Source organism: Numenius arquata, chromosome 15 (assembly GCF_964106895.1).
Source record: "Numenius arquata chromosome 15, bNumArq3.hap1.1, whole genome shotgun sequence".
NCBI lineage: Eukaryota > Metazoa > Chordata > Aves > Charadriiformes > Scolopacidae > Numenius > Numenius arquata.
The window spans coordinates 8326761-8346360 of record NC_133590.1 but is presented as its reverse complement, the minus strand read 5'-3'; the positions used below and the strand labels follow the sequence as shown (position 1 = coordinate 8346360).

Here is a 19600-nt window from a genome sequence, read left to right as displayed (position 1 = left end):
GAATTTGCACTCTTTTGGAGTGTTATCTTTACACGGGACAGCCTTATTCACTTGGTGCTCACATCCCCAGTCCTGAAGCAGGGGAGGGGCAAGGAGTTGGTGGAGGGATTTATTCTACTTGCATCTCTCCATGGTAACAAGATACTGGCTGCATTTCATTCTTGGGGAAACTACAGGAGGAAAAGATAGATCCAAAAAACCTAAACAAAATCCCCCATAATATTATGAGAAGAAACTAAGATAAACCCAGAAACTCAATCATAGGTGTGCCGAATCCTTAGCAAGAATAAATCCTAATCCTTAACTACTAAGAGTAAGTGATTTTACATATGATAGCACAAAAACTAGAAAACGGAAGAACAGCTGCTTCGGATGGAAGACAGTCGTCAAATTTAGTTATACGAATACAATGGAATGTAAAATATTAGAAATACCATTTCTAAATTCATGATCTGTTGTAGAATAGAAAGACAGATGTGGTGGTTTAATTAAAAAATAACCAGGTCTCACATTTTCAACAACTGCCTGCAACAATCGTCACTATTCTTACACTTTCCGTGCTTGGGACAGAGAAGCTCCTCTAATCCCCGAGAAACCAATTTAAATTAAAATTATGATGATTAATTCTAAATATTAAATCTTTGCTAACATAAATCAGTAATTTCAATTGATTATATGAACTGAGCTGGCAGATTTGAGTTGAGAGTTACAGTGTGTGGCTGATAAGGTGCTGCATGGTAAATTCTCTTCAGGTAGCACAAATGCAGCCTGGAGGACACACACACACACAACGTGTCATAGCATCTCTTGCATATTATACAAGCAGGAAAACTTACTTTTGAGCTGCAATACAGAGTTTACTAACACACTTCTGTGGGACTTTAGCTGCAACGTGTCTCTGAGGTAAGTCTTAATGAATAACAGTGATTTAAAAAAATTACAGATCATAAGAATGTACATAAATCTCTACTATTGTCTGCTAAACCATAAACCATCACTCGTAACTCTACAAAGCCAGACATTTAAAGCTTCCATGTATGTAGAAAACCTTGTTAGGAATCAATTTCAAGAGAATTTATGGTCAATAATACAAATCTCTTTTCTAAAATAAATAGTCAATAATTAAAGGAACAGAAGGACATGCCCCTGCATGAGAAGGAAGGCCACTTCATTCTGATCATCACCCTCCTCTGAGAAAGAGATAAAGAATTTGTTTTTCTTGACATTCTCACAAAAAATAGTTTTATCCACTGTTTGAGTTACAAGATTTGCCCACTGGAATAAAAAACGTACAATAAGAATATATACAATGTACTGGAAGCCATATGCACCTTGTTTAAGGGTAAGCAGATAAGGCATTTACATGATGCTATAAAACTACTTTCTCATGTATTACTCATCTCACCTGTACTTGCTTTGTATCACGACATTCCCACAGCATTACACATAGTGCTCTACAAGCAGAAGACATGAGAGGCAAAACATTAACTATGAAGAAGTGCATCCAGTAGAAAAGCCTAAAATGACGTGAGACTGTAACACAAAAAGGAATCAACCAAAAGTATATGGATAAAATATGTGCCCATCAATAGGTTTACAGAGTCAGCATTCCCCCTCTTCCTTAAACAAAGGGAACAAACAACAGAAAGTTACTACAGAATCCAAACAACATGAAAAATCTATTAAAATACATTACGCTCCCTCTTACAAACCACATTATGTTTTTCCTAGTATAATGAAGAATACTGTACTATAATTAAATAAAATTTCTAAAAACATCTCATGGAACTATTAATATATTCATTCAAGAGCAAAAGCTGTTCCAGGAAAGTAAACAGTAGAACTAAACTGCAAATGCCACTGAACTTGTTTCCATTATACAATACAACCATGACCAATATTCTTTGGAGATTTGCTATAGAGATATACTATAGTAATGTACTACTTTATTAAGGTCTGATGCAAATCCCATTAAAGTCAGTAGAAAGACATGTTTTGAAAAGGCTTTGAATTACATACTCTTACTGTAAGATACAGATCTGGGAGTGCTGAGCCATACCAACCTGCTCAGAGTTTTTATATCAGGAAACACTAATAATTAGATCACTATACAAAGAGATAGCAGTCATCAGTATATCTGATTTTTCGGTATTGAGACACAGCAGTAACATTTTCTATTTTTCTGAATGATATTTTGAAGATGCTTTCTGGTACTTAACTGAAGTAAATTTCTGTACCTTTTACAAGCTATTCTGTTTGCCTGTCTGGTTAGATTTATGGCACTTGTTGCTTTACTGTTAAAAGCATCTTGTAAACCCTGGAGAAAGCAATGGAAATAGTATCCCTAAACATCATGAGCTTTTAAAAACCACGTTTTTCAAATTGTACAATGTCTGTACACCACAAGTGAAACAGAAGGAGTGACTCCAGGAATGTGTATGCTATTTCTTGGACAAACAAAACATAGTGTTAGGCTATATGATTAAATGCCAGTGAACATAGACTGTGCAAGGAGCAAAGGAACCCCAGTAACCTCATCAGTGAGAACTGGAGCACACTGAGAATCAGCTGCTCCTAAAATGATGAAGGAGAATGATGAGAGCAGCATCTCTGTGTGAAACCCACTAAGATGAGTCAGGAAAAGCAGATTGCTCTTGAAAACTAAAGGAGTTATCACCTAAAAGGGTTTAGGACTACTGCATGTGGGGGGAAAGCATTTTGGGATATATAGCTTTTCTTTGTAAATAGTGGGCTGTGTGTCTTTTTGAGATGGTATCACACCTTCTGCCTCTCCTTTAGCATAAAGCCATTATGGTGCAGTAGCAGGAACGCTCTGAGGCTTTGTAGAAAGAGTAATGGTAACACAGACATAGTATACCACCCCCACTCCCCTAGTTTCTGTAAGATTCAGTCATCTGCCACAAGACATAGACTTAAAAGATAAAGAAAAAATGGGTTCAAACAGATATATTCCTGTTCTCCACTAGTAAAGCTGAAACTATTTTCCTTGAAATACAATTGTTTAAAATTTGGCTACAGCTTGATCCTCAATTTCAGCTTGATGCTTGTGTAACAGTTTTCCTACTACCTACTATCACCCTTTCCCAATAAACTTATAGTGGTTCTGAGTGTGTCTACATACAGTGACTAAAAGTCAAAACTTGAAAACAAAAAGGATATGACATAAACACATTTTTATATTTGTAAATTTAGTTAGAAAAAAACATATCTACAATACTATATTTAACCATTACACTCTATAGTTAAATAAAGTTAGGAATACATGGTCTTTTCCCCACAGCAATACATTAATTAAAAAGTGTCTATAAGAAAACAGATTTGTTGACCTTTTTTTTGAATACTGGAATTCAGGCAGAACTTGATGATCTCATCCAATTGAAAGAGACAAATATAATGTCATTCTAGTTGAAAATGAGAGGAAAAAAAAATCCATCTGCTGAATTGTATCTTCAAGATAACTGTAAGAGTTTAGTCCACTATCCTAACCTTCTGTAACTAATGCTTGTTTTTTTCAGTAAGCAACAGAAAATTTGTGAGTTAGCTGGAAGCTTATCTAAAGTTTCCTGGCTACAATCCAAAGTTTAAGAAAAAACAAAAAAAAAAAAAAAAAATCTGAAAGAGTGAGTTGTATTAAAGTCTAAAACATGATGAATGCCCAAATCAGTTTCTTTACCTTCATACTTCCAGTAGCATTTGCAATCTGTGATCAAAGTAGCAAAACTTTCTTCTTCTTCAAAATGGCATGTGAGAACTGAGAGGGTTAACCAAAGGTGCTGAAACACTGAATTAGGAAAGTTGCTTAAAAAACAAACACAAGAAAAATAACAGTTCAGCCCTTGCCTTGCTGACAGGTGAGATAATAACCATTTCTGGTACTGCAGAGAACTCACAGATAGACTGGCATTTCAATGGAAGGAAAAACCACACCAGTCCATATGGTTCCCTTAAAACAAAAGCCTCTTGGGTTCATGACCACCACTTCAGTCAGCCTTTAAGTAAGAAAGAGCAACAGCAAGTCATGCTGGGGATTTACTGACAGGTGTCAGGAACAATGGTGATTGTTCTAGAAAAGACTATATAAAAATTTTTTCACTACTGTACTTTGTAATATATGTAAAAATACTAACTTCAAACTTAAAACAAAATCATCTTCTCAGAACTGATCCTCATGACCAGAGCACGGAGCCTTATCCAATTCCACTTAAGAACTGTGGAAACTCTTCCAGTTCAAGTGAAAAACTTGCACCCTCTCCTGTATTCCTGCTACTTACGATGGCAAATTGAAGGAATTTTACTTGCAAAAGATTTAACCACCAAAGGCAGAGTTCTGTAATATGGTTTTAAAACATCTTACTCAAAGATTAGGTTACCAGTTTTCTAGCAAAAGCCTATAACCTCTACACATGAATGTAAATAATCCATTATTAAATCTATTGTTCTGGTTCAGCGGCCTCTATTACAAATCGGGGGACTAACAGTGACTTCAAAAGACTCTGAATCAGACTGCAAGAGTATAATATTCTTCTTAATATTAAGTAAGACAGAAATCTTCAGACAAGCCTTTACAGAGAAATCATAATAGTAGGAAAGGGAAGTGATTCACCATGCTTGAAATGGTTGACATTTAATTTTTGCAGTTTAGATATTCAACCATTATCTATCACTTACTATAAAATGTAAATTGGTACGTATCAGAAAAACTCCAACATGGTTTTGTGGGTTTTTTTCTTTATATATATGTACAGATTAGAGAGGCACATTCTTTGTTAGAAATCACCATGAAATCCTTCTGTAGGAACTTGAACACTTCCTTTCACAGAAATTTTTCCATGAAACTCTGCTCTTCACATAAGGCAGTCACATCTAGTTAAGCAAAACACTCAGTTTGCATAAAATTAGAGCTGCACCTAGTTTAAGATGTATTTTCAAAATACATGTGTCATAAATGTCATCACAGAAAAATAAGCAAGATACTTCTTTTACAACCTTGAGAAAGAAACTATTTGTTCTGACATTCTATTAAAATTTAATAAGGGCACAAAAGGAATTTGTAAGTGTTAGTCCAAAATGATCTAGCTATTCTAACAGTGTGTGCAGTGCAAAGAACTTCTTACAGTAACATCACAAAGTAACACCAGCTCTTTTGAAAGGACTCTCAAAGTTGTTGCTCATTGCTTAGAATGGCATACATCCAATATATTCACAATTGGCAACAGAGTCTAGAGTATTACAATATTATTGCTGCTACTGTAATGAAAAGAAATGAGGTTGTGATGATAAATTTTCACGGTAAGCTGTAGGGAACTCTACTTCAGTTTACCAAGTATATTATTTCTTAGCTTTGTCATAAGCTCCAGGAAAATGAAAAAAAAAAGAGAAAAGTTGTCTATTCATATCTCCTCCTGCAGAAATGGTGGATAGTAAAATAAAGCGTGACATTAGCTGCCTTTGGGTTAGTTGGTTAAAAAGGTGTGTACCAGTTCAACTTGAGTCAAGTTGCCTTGGTTTGTACCAGCGATCTGTAAAGGCTGGCTGAAGGAGATCCCTTTCATCATACAGGCACTGCTACCTGTGCTGCAGTAGTAGAGGCACGCTTTGACAGCCAGGAGAGCTTCAGCTGAGAGACAGCTCCCGGGTAACTGAAAGGGAATGACAGTTTGACAAGAAACATCCTTTATTTCTCCAGACGGACACTGTCCTTGAAGCAACCAGGTATTATCTGTAAAAGAAGAACAAGTTTTATCATTAGGATGATATTTAACGTCATGTCTGAAACCTACAGAAAACACTAATTTTACCTACAGGACAACATGGACTGTCTTTCCAAACGCAACATTAGGGGAAATTTCCTTCCTGATTTTTCCAGTTGTGGTAGGGAAAAAAAAAAAAAAAAAAAAGTAAAACTAATTTACAAATGCTTCTTTAGCAGTCATGTAAAGATGGAGAGATCTACAGTTTTGCTTCAGAACTATAGCTATATATACAGTACATCTTCTTTAAATGCAATGGATCTGCAATTTGTCCTACACACTCTTAAGAAGATACTAAAATTTATTCTGAGATACGCAAGCACAACTCCTTAAATTAATGGGCTCCTATACATTTGTGTCAGAGGTGTAATACTCCAGGTAAGATAAATGCATAAAGCTGCAGGTAAATTACGGCATTTCCAAACTGAAGTGCTGGCTTTACAAGTGGGTTGCTGCAATTTAGCTGTGTTCAGGCCGACTGTTACAACAGAACTTGAGTTTAACGTTTATTTAAATATTTAAGAGTATGTGAACTGAAAAATGAACTGCACAATAAACGTACCTTGCTCACTGCATTGTACTCTGTATTTTTCTGTGAGATGGATGAAGTGATCTTTTTGGCATTTTTCAGAAAATACCTAAAAGTTGGCTCTAGAATTTATAAGCTTGAAATGACCTGTTGAGTTTAGGTTGCTTACATTCTCCAATTTGACTAACCCTTGAAGCTATCACATATATCTTTACTTCAACAATATTTGGGGATTCTGTAGGCCAAAAAGTGTGCTGACTCTCCTGGAAATAGCCTATTTGTGCTCCAAAAGCACAAACTGGGATGAGAAACTACTTTAAATCATGAGGCATATAAACAAATTGCAGTGCCTGTGCAGTATTTGTTGACTGCTTTTAAAAGCAATCAATTTAATTAAGCTACCACATGGACACTTTGAAAGCTGGCCAACAAAAGCCGAGTCAGAAGATGAGGAGATGTTTACTTTCAGATCAGTTTAACTGCATCTACAAGCAGGGGTAACTATTGAGAAGTATTTATCGTTGCAGAAGCCAATATGGCATGTAAATTCAGCCAGAGAACAATTACTAAAAATTAATATAATTTTAAAATTTAGCAGCATTTCTAAAAATAAATGTTTTCCAATGCAGTGCAACAACTGAGTGAGCATAACTGAAATATAAATGTTGTCTTTATTGCTTTCAAAAATCTATTGAAAGTGCAAATGATGCTATTTCAACATGAAAAACTTGACACAGACACTAAAGAAAATGAAATTCTAAGCTCTTCTTTATTTTAAAACTCATTAAAGAGTCAGTTAAGCTTTCCTCTGCTCTGTGCTGGCTTTGTGAGTATCTTGTTCAAGAGGTAAACAGTTCTCTGTACTGTTCATTGCTTTAGGGTGCCCAGAGTCTAACAGCAAATGTTTATAAAGTTCAGAAATTTCTCACAGTGTTAATGCGAAGTGTCCTCCCTTCACCTTCAAGAACAGTAGTTTATGGTTGCATTTAGGCACACAGCACCTACTTTAGGATACTTTTTAGAAGTATTGACATTCCAGTGAGATAAAAATTTTTCTCCTAGAGCATAAATCTATTAAACTTAAATCAAATGAGTCACACCTGAGTAACTCCATAACCAGGCAAAACTCTGTCAATGCACAAAGGGCGTCAAAAAATATGGATTATTTTGTATATTGGCTTCCATATAGTACTTCCAAAGGCACAGGTAGATTCTCCCTTTCGGGTACAGCTAGACCACTGGAAAGCACTGTATGTGAACACCCACTAATGGTCAGCCCGTACAAGGTGTTTCAGATAACTATGCTATTTTTGTACTGAAGAGAATTTTAGGGAACACTCACACGGTCTGTTCTACCAGTCATGTTATGGGCATAGTAATCTCCCGCGTAAGGATGGCAACGATGGCTAGAATTAAACTACTCCAGTTGTACACCATGCGAACATGTTCTATGTGCTCTTTTAGAATACTTAAGAGTTGAGAGGGATTAATTTAGGCTCAGGAAACTGCCATAACATGAAATACTATTTCCATTATTCCAAAATAATAATAGTATTCCCATTTCACAGTAACCAAGGTACATAGTGACTGAAAGAGTTGTCCAGGGTCACACAGGAAATCAGCAAAACAACTTGCAAGAAAGGCCAATTGTTTCTGCTGCCTTGACATACCATAATTTAACTCTTAGGTAAGAAAGGGTGCCTTATAACAGGAATATGCAAACATGAATTATAACAAAGTAGGTTCAAAGTGATTAGACATAGGAGTTCCTCAAATACTTTTTGGAAGAGACAAAAGCAAAGGAATCTCTTTCAGGATTATGCTTCAGCTTCATGGTGAGCTTTTTCGCAGAAACAAATGGTAGGGCTGGGATGAGCTGTTCATACAGAGTGGAGAGGGCAAGCATCCAAGGAGCAAGAAGCTTGACTGTTCTGGGATCAGCACCTTTGCAAGCCCTCACTGGCAGCTTGTTCCAAGAAAGTTAAAAAAAAAAATAAAAAATTCAGCATGTAGTAATTAAAGCAAAAAGCAGCCTATCAGGTGGTTTTTTTTTTTCAATCTTCCCACTCCAGCTGTTAAACGTATCAACTCTAAATAACATGTATTGCATCACAAAGTCAAGTGGGAACACAGGACTCGGAGGGACATTTTGATTCATCAGACTGAGGTCCCTTGTATTGCAGGCATGTCGTGATATAACCCACTTTGTATCTTACCTACTACTGTTCAACTGATGCGACAACACAGGCACTTTACCTTCTGCGGTGATAAACCAGGAATTGGGTGCTTCTTCATTCAGTTTTGAATCTGGAGGAAGAGTCAGCTTCAATAAAAACTGAATTGTCTGGCCAGGAGCTACAGTTAGTGAAGGAAGCTGAATGTTTGGTGCAGATTTAGGAAGCTTTGGAAGGTTTTTTATTTTATCCTTTTGCAGAGGAAGGTTATCTGGAACATCACATGCTTCAGGATTCAGGATAGGCAACTATCAGTAGAAATCAAACAAAATAATTATTTTTATTTGTACTGAAAGCAAATGGGCTTTCACAATACAATCACAGTTTCAAAGCTGACACGGACTAGGAAAACTAACACATGATAATATGGCTACTGGACTGAAACTTTCTGACAGTGCAACAACAGTACAATGACAAAGAAAAAGGGAAGGACAAAAGGATTTTTTTAAAATGAAAAAGATAAAACCGATTAATCCAAATAAAAATAGTATTTACTATTAAAATCATAAAATCCCCAAGTACTTTAGGGTATCCACTACTTAGAGTATACTTTTAATTTAAAATTTTACCATTTGCATTATAGTTTTACTTTAAATAAAATTTGTAAGTAGTTTCTTCTAATTTGGTGGTAGGATACATGCTTTGGTAATAAAATCCAAGATTTTAACCATGCAGATTGCACAGTAAACAATAATTTCCCAGAAAAGCAACCAACCAACATGTTATATGGTATGAAAATTTGGTATATGTTACCAATATGTACATTTTAGGTATATGTTTGGTATATATATGAAAATTTTGGTTATATGGTATGCAAAAACACACATCAAGATTGCGTACTACTAAATGCAAGAAACATACTGGAAGACGGTCGGACCATTATGTTTTATATATATGTATACATATATATGAAAACATTAAGACATAGTGCCATTGTAAGAATGACAGGAGCACAAATTTGTTTTGCCTTCATGTTTATAAGCAAACACAGCAGTGCTCAATTATGCCAGTGGTTTTGATTTGACAACTTGGAAATCTGCCATGTATCCTGCTTTAAGTCACTGACCTCCCAAAATCATCCCTTACAGCTTAATTACAGGACTTGGTAATCTATTTCAGCTTCCACTTGTTACAAAGGGAGTTGCACCTGCTTATGAAATGCTTTTCATACTGCAAAACTGGGCTGTATTTTTTAATAACTCATGTTTCTGTATTATTCTTTTCTAGAGGATCATCACTTTCTGTTTTCATGCAAAAGTTGCCTTTCCAAAGACTTAAGGCTTTCAAGAACTGTGCTAACAGGCAATGCTTATTTGCCCCGTCATCACAAAACACTCTGTGAATACAGCTACTGTACCCAAAAAGCTTATTAGCCATATGATTTTTATATCGCTAGCTGAAATCTGTAATAGTAATTTATATCGAGAAAAAACACTATCAGCCTGTTTAATATTAAAGTACTACTTGCCATGGAAAGAATTTTTGTTTCCAAATCCAACACTTTAATCTGATGATTATTTGTGTCTGCGACGTACATCAAGCGGCCATTTTCTTCCACACACAAACCTCCCGGTTCGTTAAAAGTTGACTGTGTAAAGCTGGAACCAATAACATTTCCTGCCTCTCCTGTGCCTGCCAGCGTGGCACAGTTCTTCATCTTGGGATCTACAACCTTAATCTAAGATAAACAAAAACACAAAAAAACTTATCTGAAATAAAACCCACCAGGATTTAGAAGGTCTGCATTACCTTATGCCCCACATTTTCAAAAGCCAGCGCTAACTCTGAGCACCTTGGCTACCAAGCGTGTGTCCTAGAACCTCAGTTATCATACTTTACCAAACGACATCTCCCATCTTCTGCCCCTGCCCCCCGACACTCCCTGCCGGACTTTATTTCTTCGTTTGGACTTCATTCAGTGCTCTCTTTCATAATTTCTAAGGCACCTACTCCTCTGGTTTAAAAGTATGATGAATGGCTTGTTTTTCTAATGTTTGTTGCTGTTCTGGAAACATTTGCAAAATAATAAGAGCATAACAGAACTGGCAGGCTAACTTCTATATAATTTTTTCTCTAAAAATAGATGAGGGTTTTTTTCTTAAAGTAACAGCAAAAAAGTTTATAATGTTTTATACAGTATCTGAAACAAAATTTCATTTGCCACATAAATTTCAATAAGCATTTAGTGTTATAACTTCGTTCTTCAAATTAAAACAAATTAATTCTCTTTTAATGCATTTGATAAACATACAGTTAACAACCTTCTAGACGTGAAAGCTTATGCAACATCACAGAAGAACACTCATGCAAAACAATCTCTCTTATCTCAGAGTTCCATAGAGGGAACCCACAATACTTCTCAAAACTTGGGTGGCTTTTTTAAAGGAAAAGCAATTCCTCTGATTCTCCCAGTTTTATCAAACCTGCATCATTCCTCGCTAAGCACTGCTAGCTCTTTTGCTCTAGTTCAGCATCGTCCAAAGAAAGGGAAAAGGTCTTTAGTCTGAACTGTAACTTGGAACTTTAAATTCACCTTCCCCCAGTGACCATCTTATCAACACAGCAGTGTGTGACAGCAAAACAATGGTAAAGAGAAGGACCGGTAAGGGAAGGAAGGAAAGAAAAAGAACCCACAAAAGAGCTCATATTGTTTGTTTCTTCACCTTAACTGAACAAAGCACAATCTTTGTATGCTTCTAAAATACTCCCTCATAGTAGTAACAACTGCAAAGCCTGTATATAACAACCTACTACATGCTTACCTTATGATTATAGGAATCTGCCACATAGAGCAGTTTTCTTTTCTTGTCCCATGTCACTCCTAAGGGATGCTGCAGCTTTGCATTTATGCCCGCTCCATCCACATCACCAAACGCAAACAAATTCTGAAAAAATATTTTATTAAATTAACACATTTGATTACTCAATGTTGAGATGAATTTAAATGACTCTAATTAAATGGAAATTTACTGACGTAAAAACTCAAGACAACTTAAGAACAAGGATACTGAAAACTGGGAATTGTGAATGCTAACCATGGAAATGGAAACTCTCACATGTAAATTATCAATATGAAACCAGCTGGCTTTAATAACCACACAATGCTGAACCAGATTGGCTGTTTTAAAAAATAAGTGAAGTAATTTGTTATCTGAGGAGCAACAACCTGCACTACAACCTGAGCATCACAACCGGCACACACTTGCATTCCAAGCAGTGAAGTTAAGAAATTGATGGCCATGGAAACTGATTTACCCTCTCACCCCAAAAGTGGTTCCTCCAGGTCAGGCTTGAGGAATATTAGTAGGGCAGTGTGGGGAAGTTTGAAGTGATTACCAATGGATCTCTCTCTCCTCCTACAAGGTGCTTCACTGCTCCGTCTTTCAGAGAGATGGTTCGCACAGTGCTGCTCTCGCTGTCTGCTACAAAAAGGCAGTTCCACGGTTCCTCGGGAGCCAGAGAGAGACCCGACGGCTGTGCAAAGCCTGCCTTATGCGGGTACGCGTTGTTTCTGTTCTCTTCATTTCCGCTCCCAGCGAATCGAAGGCAGACTCCTTTCTTTAAATCACTAAAGGAAAACAGTCCCCAAGTTCAAGAATCTGTTTGAAATACTTCAGACATTATGCATAAACAGAAGTTACAACACAAGCACTTGTGAGTTATAAAAACAACTGTACTGCAGCACAAGGAATTAGTCAATGCCTTTGTGCTAACTTTTATTTCACCTCAGTTTATCATTCATCACTAGATAATTCAGCAAATGCAATGAAAAATAACATTCAATTATATGCATGTACCCTACCAAGTTGTCATTTTATAGCAAAAGTAGTATCTTTCATTTAATCTAACAGATGTGGGGAAAAAGCAGGCGGACTTTAAAGCACACCTGCCTTTTAAGTCTGAACAGAAGCAGCCAGCTTCAAGCTTAGTACAGCTTGTGAAAAATTATTTTTAATGTAATTTGATTATCTCTATCTTCGGGATTTGAAAGCTGGCTATCAAAACAAACAGCAATTTCACATGTCTCTTATTATGGCTGCTTACCTTCCCTTTGGTAGTTTTCCACCTTCCAACATCAGTGCCCACACCTGATGAGTGCCTGCCATTGCTATCCATAAAATGTTGTCTTCCTGGGTCCCTGAAACTTTTAAAAATGGATGTATAAAAACAGATGACAAAAAATCTTTGGGAATGTTTTATAAAACAAAAAAATCAACAAACCAGCCCTGCCGTGCCCCCCTACTCCAGCTCACCTTGTGCCACAGGAAAAAAAAAAAAAACCCAACCAAAACCAGAGAAAATGGAGGAGAGAGAGAATGTCTTTCCTCTACCAAGAACTCTGCTATTTTTCTTTTGTAGTCTTCCCAGAGATATAAAAATTGTGTTTTTAATATCCCTGCCTGATAAAGGCAATAATTCAAATGGGATTTGCTCTTTGTAACACTTTGTATTGGGTCCATGTTTCACTGTCCTTTTTGGATTCATACTGGCCAACAAATACGTACATATCTTTGCTAAGCATGGTTTTTGGGGGGGTTGGTAGGTTTTTTTACTAAACTAGTGAAAAAATTACATATTCCAAAAAACTACTGTCAATTGTATACACATTTTGAGAGAAATAATAATGGCAGTACCTTTGTCACATTATACAGAGTACATAACGTTTTTAAGATAAGGGTACCTGATGCTTGGGTGTCACGTAGACTGAAGCTCTGCAGAGCAACAACTGCTGTTTATTCAAAGATCAGATGTGATGTGGGCAGTTACTAATTTCCCCCTGCACTAACCATCCAGCTTCTAAGTTGTACTCTCTAGGCACATGCACATGCGGTATCACAAATGTTCAAAGTATAACGCTGCTATTCACTGCTAACTATTAGCCAGTCAGCAGCAAAATACCTTCAGAATTGCTCACAGAAACTTTTTGTTCACGTGAAATTGTACAACACGATGCTGCTCCTAGCTGTTTCTGCAAACAATGTAATGGATACATCACCACACCACCACCTCATTTTGGAGTTTCAGAAAAAAAGCAAGTATATACAAAAAACTTGCAAGCATTTTAAATGTGAGAAGTAAGTCCAGTCTTCCTAAAATGAAATTACCACTCTTTCCCCAACCGACATCCTGCTGTTGTTCTTCTAATGCTAAACCTTTCTTAAATTACACGCTGCAAGAGGGAAAAAATAGCATCTTTCTGTCTCCAGAATCAATTTCCTCACACTGTGAGCCCTCTTCAGAGTAGTACTGGAATGATTTTAATGCAGTTTATCTTCAGCCTTTTCTGTTTCTTGGATCAAAATACAAGTTTCCAAGACTGCGATCAAAGGAGTTCTGCTAACCCTCTCCTGCACCTCCACGTGGCTCCATGTTTTGATGCAAACTAGAGCTCCAAGAATAAAAGTCAAACTTCCAAAGCACCTAAAAGCTTTCAGTTGAGCAGGAAGGTTTGCAAAATGAGCTGGAAAACACACGCTTTATGAGTCACGAGAGATGTTCCCAAAGCATTGGCCATGCCAAATATACCCCAATAAACAAAACCAAAACCCTGCAGAATCACCTTTGATTAGAGCTTGTCCCTAAGAGATTTAAATTGAGAAAATGGCCTACAAATTCATTTCACTGCTTCCGATATAGCACGTGTTCAACTTCAGGACTTTATGTTTCTGTGATGCATATCTTGCACTTTTCAGATGCTACTATTCCGAGTGTCCTAGAATGAACAATGCTAAAATCACAGGTGAATACAGAAAGTGGGCTTTTTATCTTGCTATGCTCTGCAGTTCGTTCTGAGGGATCTCAAAAAGTGCTTCGTTAATTATTTAGTAATCACTTCATCCACCAATGACATGAAGGAATAAGACTAGAACTGAGCACTTTAGAAAAATCTATTCCATTCCTCATCTATCCAGTGCTGTAATTCCACCCACTGAAAACTCCCTCGTGACAGCTATACATTGAAAAATTGAAAAGGTTTCTTACTCTAATTCTGCACACTGAAAGGTTTATCAAATATGAGACACAGGAGAAAGGTATCAATATGAATTTCAAATTATACTGAATATGTAAGATCAATACAGAGAAGAGATCCTTTCTTCAACTAGAGAACAAGATAGGAAAAGTAAGAGCTCCATAACCATCATAAATTTTAATGCAACTTAAATATTTTCTACTGGATGGCAATTAGAAAGAAGAGAATGGATGCAAGCACAGAAACAGCACAATCACATTGAATTGTGGAAAATATGTCAGAACTTTAATAAAATTTTTTTATACAAAACCAGAACAGTAAAACCAATGCCTTTAGTTGCACAGCTACGGTATTTTCACTGAATTTCACTGAATTTTTAGAGTTGGAAGGGACCATAGAGATCATCTAGTCCAACTCCCCTGCTGAAGCAGGATTGCCTAGAGCATTTTATCACACAATGGTGCTGATGCTACAGAGTTTAATGCTTTATGTTCTGAAATAAAAGACAGAAAACCCACTTCTTTGAGGATAGAACACTTTGAGGACGTGTCACCATACTTTGAGGACGTGTCACCGTTGTCATCCTTGTACTGTTCTCAAAGGAGAAGGGGGCCAGGGAGAACCAGCATGCTAAAATTATGGTAAAGCCTTCATTATTATAACTCCTTATCATCCCTGAATGGAAAGAATTTATTTTTAAAGAATTTATTGTAAAACAACATAAAAGAACTAAGCAATTATTTTACATTTATTCAATTAAGCACGACATTCCAACCTATCTTAAGCGGTTTTAAAAAAACAGTGTTGTTTCTCCTTATTAGGGTATGCACTTTCTTATCTTTAGCACTGCCTGTATCAAAGCAAAGTATGGCTTGCAAATGTTGATATACTTATGTTATAAAGAGTCACTAATAATGTACTACAGCTCTGAATGCACTGGCTTTCCATATTATACGATGTCTCTGTGTTTTCAAGTTCCTGAATCTGCCTCTGCTATGTATCTGTGTTTTAAGAATTCACAGTCCTGTTTGTACACGTACTCAACTTTAAACAGTTCAGTAACACCACTCACCATTAACTGTGAGTCAGTCTGAATGCACAAAAAAAGACTTTATTTTTGTACCAGTCAACAGCAGTATCTGTTTGAAGAGATTCCATTCCCAGGCCTACCCACACTTCCAGCTTCCCTGCCTGGGGACTGCATGCTTACTTCCAGTCTGGGAACTGAAAGCCTGGGAATCAAAGTTACATTTTGTGGCTGGCACCACTAACATTTTTGAAAGAGCTTGAAGTTTGAAAACATTATTCCTGTCTACTAATTTTATTTTTAAAAAAAGAATAACAAGGAAGAAGTCTGTTGGTACACTCATCCTCTGCAAAAACACGAGGCAAAAATGGCTATCCAACACGCCCTCTGGTTTACAGACAGGCACGCTGCCTCTGAGTCTCGTCTTCGCTTAAGTCAGTGGAAGTTTAGCAAATTAAATCCAAATCTGACTGACACAACAACTACAGAATCTGTGCTCTTCTTCAGTGAGACACAGATAGTAAAGCCCCAAAGGAATGCTCTAGCACCCTAAGGCTGGACTGTTACAAGTACACAACATCCTTTTTGGAGAAGTAAAAATTAATTTTCTTCTTTTTTTCCCACTCAACCTGGCACTCTGACATAGTGCTGCATCACGCAAACAGCATAACCCTTTATGAAACAAAATGCTTCTGGAATTTTCCTCCTTAGTTAACACACCTACCTTCTCATCAAGGGAAATCCTTGGACATAGATACCAAGGGGGTGTCATACAACGGGAGATAAAAGTGAGCTAAAAATGGTAACTATATTGAAATATTTTCTCTTTCTTTCCTGAGTTTTCTAAGTCAGGCCTTCTGGCTGTAATGGCACTAAATACTTTCAAAAAACCCAAAGTAGAAATGCTAGCATTTATTAACATGGAAGAACTGATTTAGATTACTTAGTGTTGGGATGCATCACTATAACTATAGAAAAAGCTAAGTCTGGTTATGCCTTTTATTCATTCCTATTTAAACACAGCAAACGCATACACTTGAAGGTACTTCAGCACCACGGTCTCCCCTGACCCTCAACACCCACATTCCATATTCAAAACACTTTCAGCATCAAGTGAGAACAGCTAAAAACTGTGTCTCATTCTGCCCCCCACCTGCCTGACAAAGCCTCCATACAACTTGTTAGGGGTGTTTATTTTCAGCTGCTCTGCATCTGGGATTTTGCATTAAAACCAGTATCTGATACCTGAACTAGTGTTTAGAAATCTCATTTGTAGTTGTAACTTCTTTATCATGAGCATACATTTAACTCACAGGACAAGACTGCAGACTGTGGAACAAAGACAACGAGAAATCATCATTCCAGGTACAAATATCATAAATTTTTATAGAGGGCATTTCAAGTCATGGACTTCAAAATGTTACTAAAATTGACATCTGTTAAGATGGTAACTCTGCTAATCCAAATGCTTCTTTTTACTGCTGAAAGTAATCATCATCACCCATTTTGTCAAGCTGTGAAAAAGTCCAATTTACTAGAAAATTAGTCTGTCAAACTAAATCGTGTGGGATTACTCTTGGATATTCAAGTCACAACTCTTACTACATCCTTATATTAAGACTTGACCAGTCTTTGTATGTTTCTGTCACAGGCATGTTTATACCAAAATAATAATGTAAACAACTAACTTCTTGACCTGTTTCTATAGCAAACGTGAAATATTGGTCATTTTTGTTGCTATTATTATTCAGCAATACCATAAACTCCTTAATCTCTTAGTTTTGATTTGGAATACAGAATCAGAGCATTCAGGCAACAGTTTAACCGGGTTCCTGTAGAGATAAAGTCTGTTGGGCTGATCGCACAAAAGACTACTAGTTCTGGAAGTTTATCCCTCCTCAGTTTTCTCTAAAATGTTTAAAGGAAAAAAACAAATGCCAGTTTAGGAGCAGGACTGAAAGTAGCTTAGGGGTGACAGAACATGTACAGAAATTAACACTCCGATATGTGAAAACTTCAGTTAAATCTATTTGTCTCTCCCTGTGATTCTGCCAACACTATGGAGCTGGTTGAACCACTCAGACAATATATAGAAGAAAAAACAGTGCACTTCCGAAGTCCTCCCGAAGCATGACTGGGTAATGACTTGCTTCACTGCAGTCCTTCACTGTAACTTCTTGATGTCATATTTCTCAAAAGACTTTTTCTCCTTAAACAGGACTTAAACAGGAATGAAATCCTATAGTAAGTCTTCCACTTCAGCTTATCTTTAATGAAGAATTTACTTTTTCTTTGAAATTTCAAATATTTTATATAAAAATAATTACCATTTGCAAGTAAAATTAGGATCTAGTTCAAGAGGAGAAGGCAGAAAATGCCATTTTGTGTCAATGATGTCTCTAACACAATTTTCTGTGCTACTGAACTTGTATGATGGCAGATGCAGCCCAAAGCTGGATGGGGTATCTCTGAGTTTGCACTTTGTGTAGGAAACTGCTATAGAGAGATGAGAAGGCCTTTTGCATTCCAAGTACATCTACATTGATACATCATGCAGTCATATTACATATGCCACACATGTTTAGAGTAGTTCAAATTTTGAGTTGTCCAGAAAAACAATTCCTAATTACTCCCTGGTGATCACAAAAGCAGGTCTTTTATTTTCATCTATTACCAAGGAGAACTCCTTTCCCAGGACAGTGAAAGCTACAGCCTCAGTGCCAGAATGAGACCAGACTGGAAGGAAAAAGAAAAGTGACATGTAGAAAGCATACTTTCAAGATACACACGGTTCAGACATAAACAGTTCATATATGGTCTGAGCTCACCCAGGAAGTGCTGATAGCTTACTGCTGAAGTGATTATTGCTTTATTTTTTTGTAAAATTAGGGAAGAATCACCATGAGTAATTCAGAAAAAAAAAGTATTTCCTCTGGAATGCAGTGGTACTAAATAATTCTCTAGCAGAAACACAGAGATAAAAAATCTTACATACTTTTGCCTTTTAAGGTCTATAAAAATTGTACCAGTATGATAAGGTACTGTACTTTCATTTAAATAATATCTATGTAAAACCTACACTGACGTACAAATTTCCAACAAGTTTGCTGAAAGCACGGTCAATACTGTACTTCAGTGTTTCCATAAATAGATTACAATCATGCAATTTAAGACCAGATTTTGGAATGTGAAGCACAGAGTTATGTCACCAAGCACAGGTCATTGTCCTGTTCCTTCCAGCAAGAATGCAGCTATCAAGAACATTTCACACTCAGATCAACTGTGCATTTAAGTATCACTTGCTTTCAACACTCACTGAATAAATATAGAAGGGGACAACAGAGGAAGCTAAAAAAGCACACAGTAATTTAATAATGTATTTTTAAACTGCTGGCCCTTCTCCTGTATTTCCTGCACAATCTATGTCAATGCAAATCTCAGCACCAACTTCAACAAAGGCAGAATTTAATACATGGAGTTCATTCAGTAATTTTAAAGGGGGAGGGTAAAACAAAAGCTCACTGGCCACAACTAAAGAAATAAAAAAGATGACAAGGAAGAATACCATCTGCCTGAATCCTCCCCTGCCTTAAAGAGTCTGTAACAACTTTTAAATAGCATTTCACCTAACTTCTTTGCCTCAGACTTCAGCATCTCCATAAAATGGGGAAACAAAAGTCTATTATCTCATGGAAATACCATTAAGATGCTTAAAAGCCTGCTACTTAGTATCTGTTCTGCATATTAACTTATCTGTGCCCGTATAAATATTTTTTCTCGATATTTTTAATTTCACAACAAACTATACATTAAAATTTTAAATCACAAATAATTAAGCCTCTTAATTGATCAATACATACTCTTAGCTGTATGTAAGAGTAATCTCAAAAAATATAAGTGATAGAGAAAAAAAATTTCCTCTTAAGAAGTAACCATTTCCTTTGAGACTTTGAAAAAGGTCGGCACAAGTTGTTCAATACTATCTAATGTAGTACATAAACAGCTTAAACATTCAAACTTTTTTTCTCCCTTTCATGTTGTGGATAGCATGGCTTTGGACATTAAAAG

At 36.5% G+C, this 19600-nt stretch overlaps 1 protein-coding gene across 3 annotated transcripts in view; it reads right to left on the bottom strand.

Annotated features, from left to right (window-relative positions):
• Positions 1–4752: 4752 nt before the first annotated feature.
• Positions 4753–19600, bottom strand: part of NHLRC2 (NHL repeat containing 2) — a 29208-nt gene continuing 14360 nt past the window's right edge. For 2 of the 3 annotated variants that reach the window (XM_074159064.1, XM_074159066.1), the window contains 7 exons: positions 12579–12678; positions 11871–12102; positions 11297–11419; positions 10003–10212; positions 8557–8782; positions 5838–5840; positions 5475–5740 (listed from right to left, as the gene is read on the bottom strand). In XM_074159064.1, the coding sequence (XP_074015165.1) occupies positions 5475–5740; positions 5838–5840; positions 8557–8782; positions 10003–10212; positions 11297–11419; positions 11871–12102; positions 12579–12678 (1160 nt within the window). Of the gene's footprint in view, positions 5741–5837; positions 5841–8556; positions 8783–10002; positions 10213–11296; positions 11420–11870; positions 12103–12578; positions 12679–19600 lie in introns of all 3 variants that reach the window. The other variant, XM_074159065.1, reaches the window with a different exon arrangement.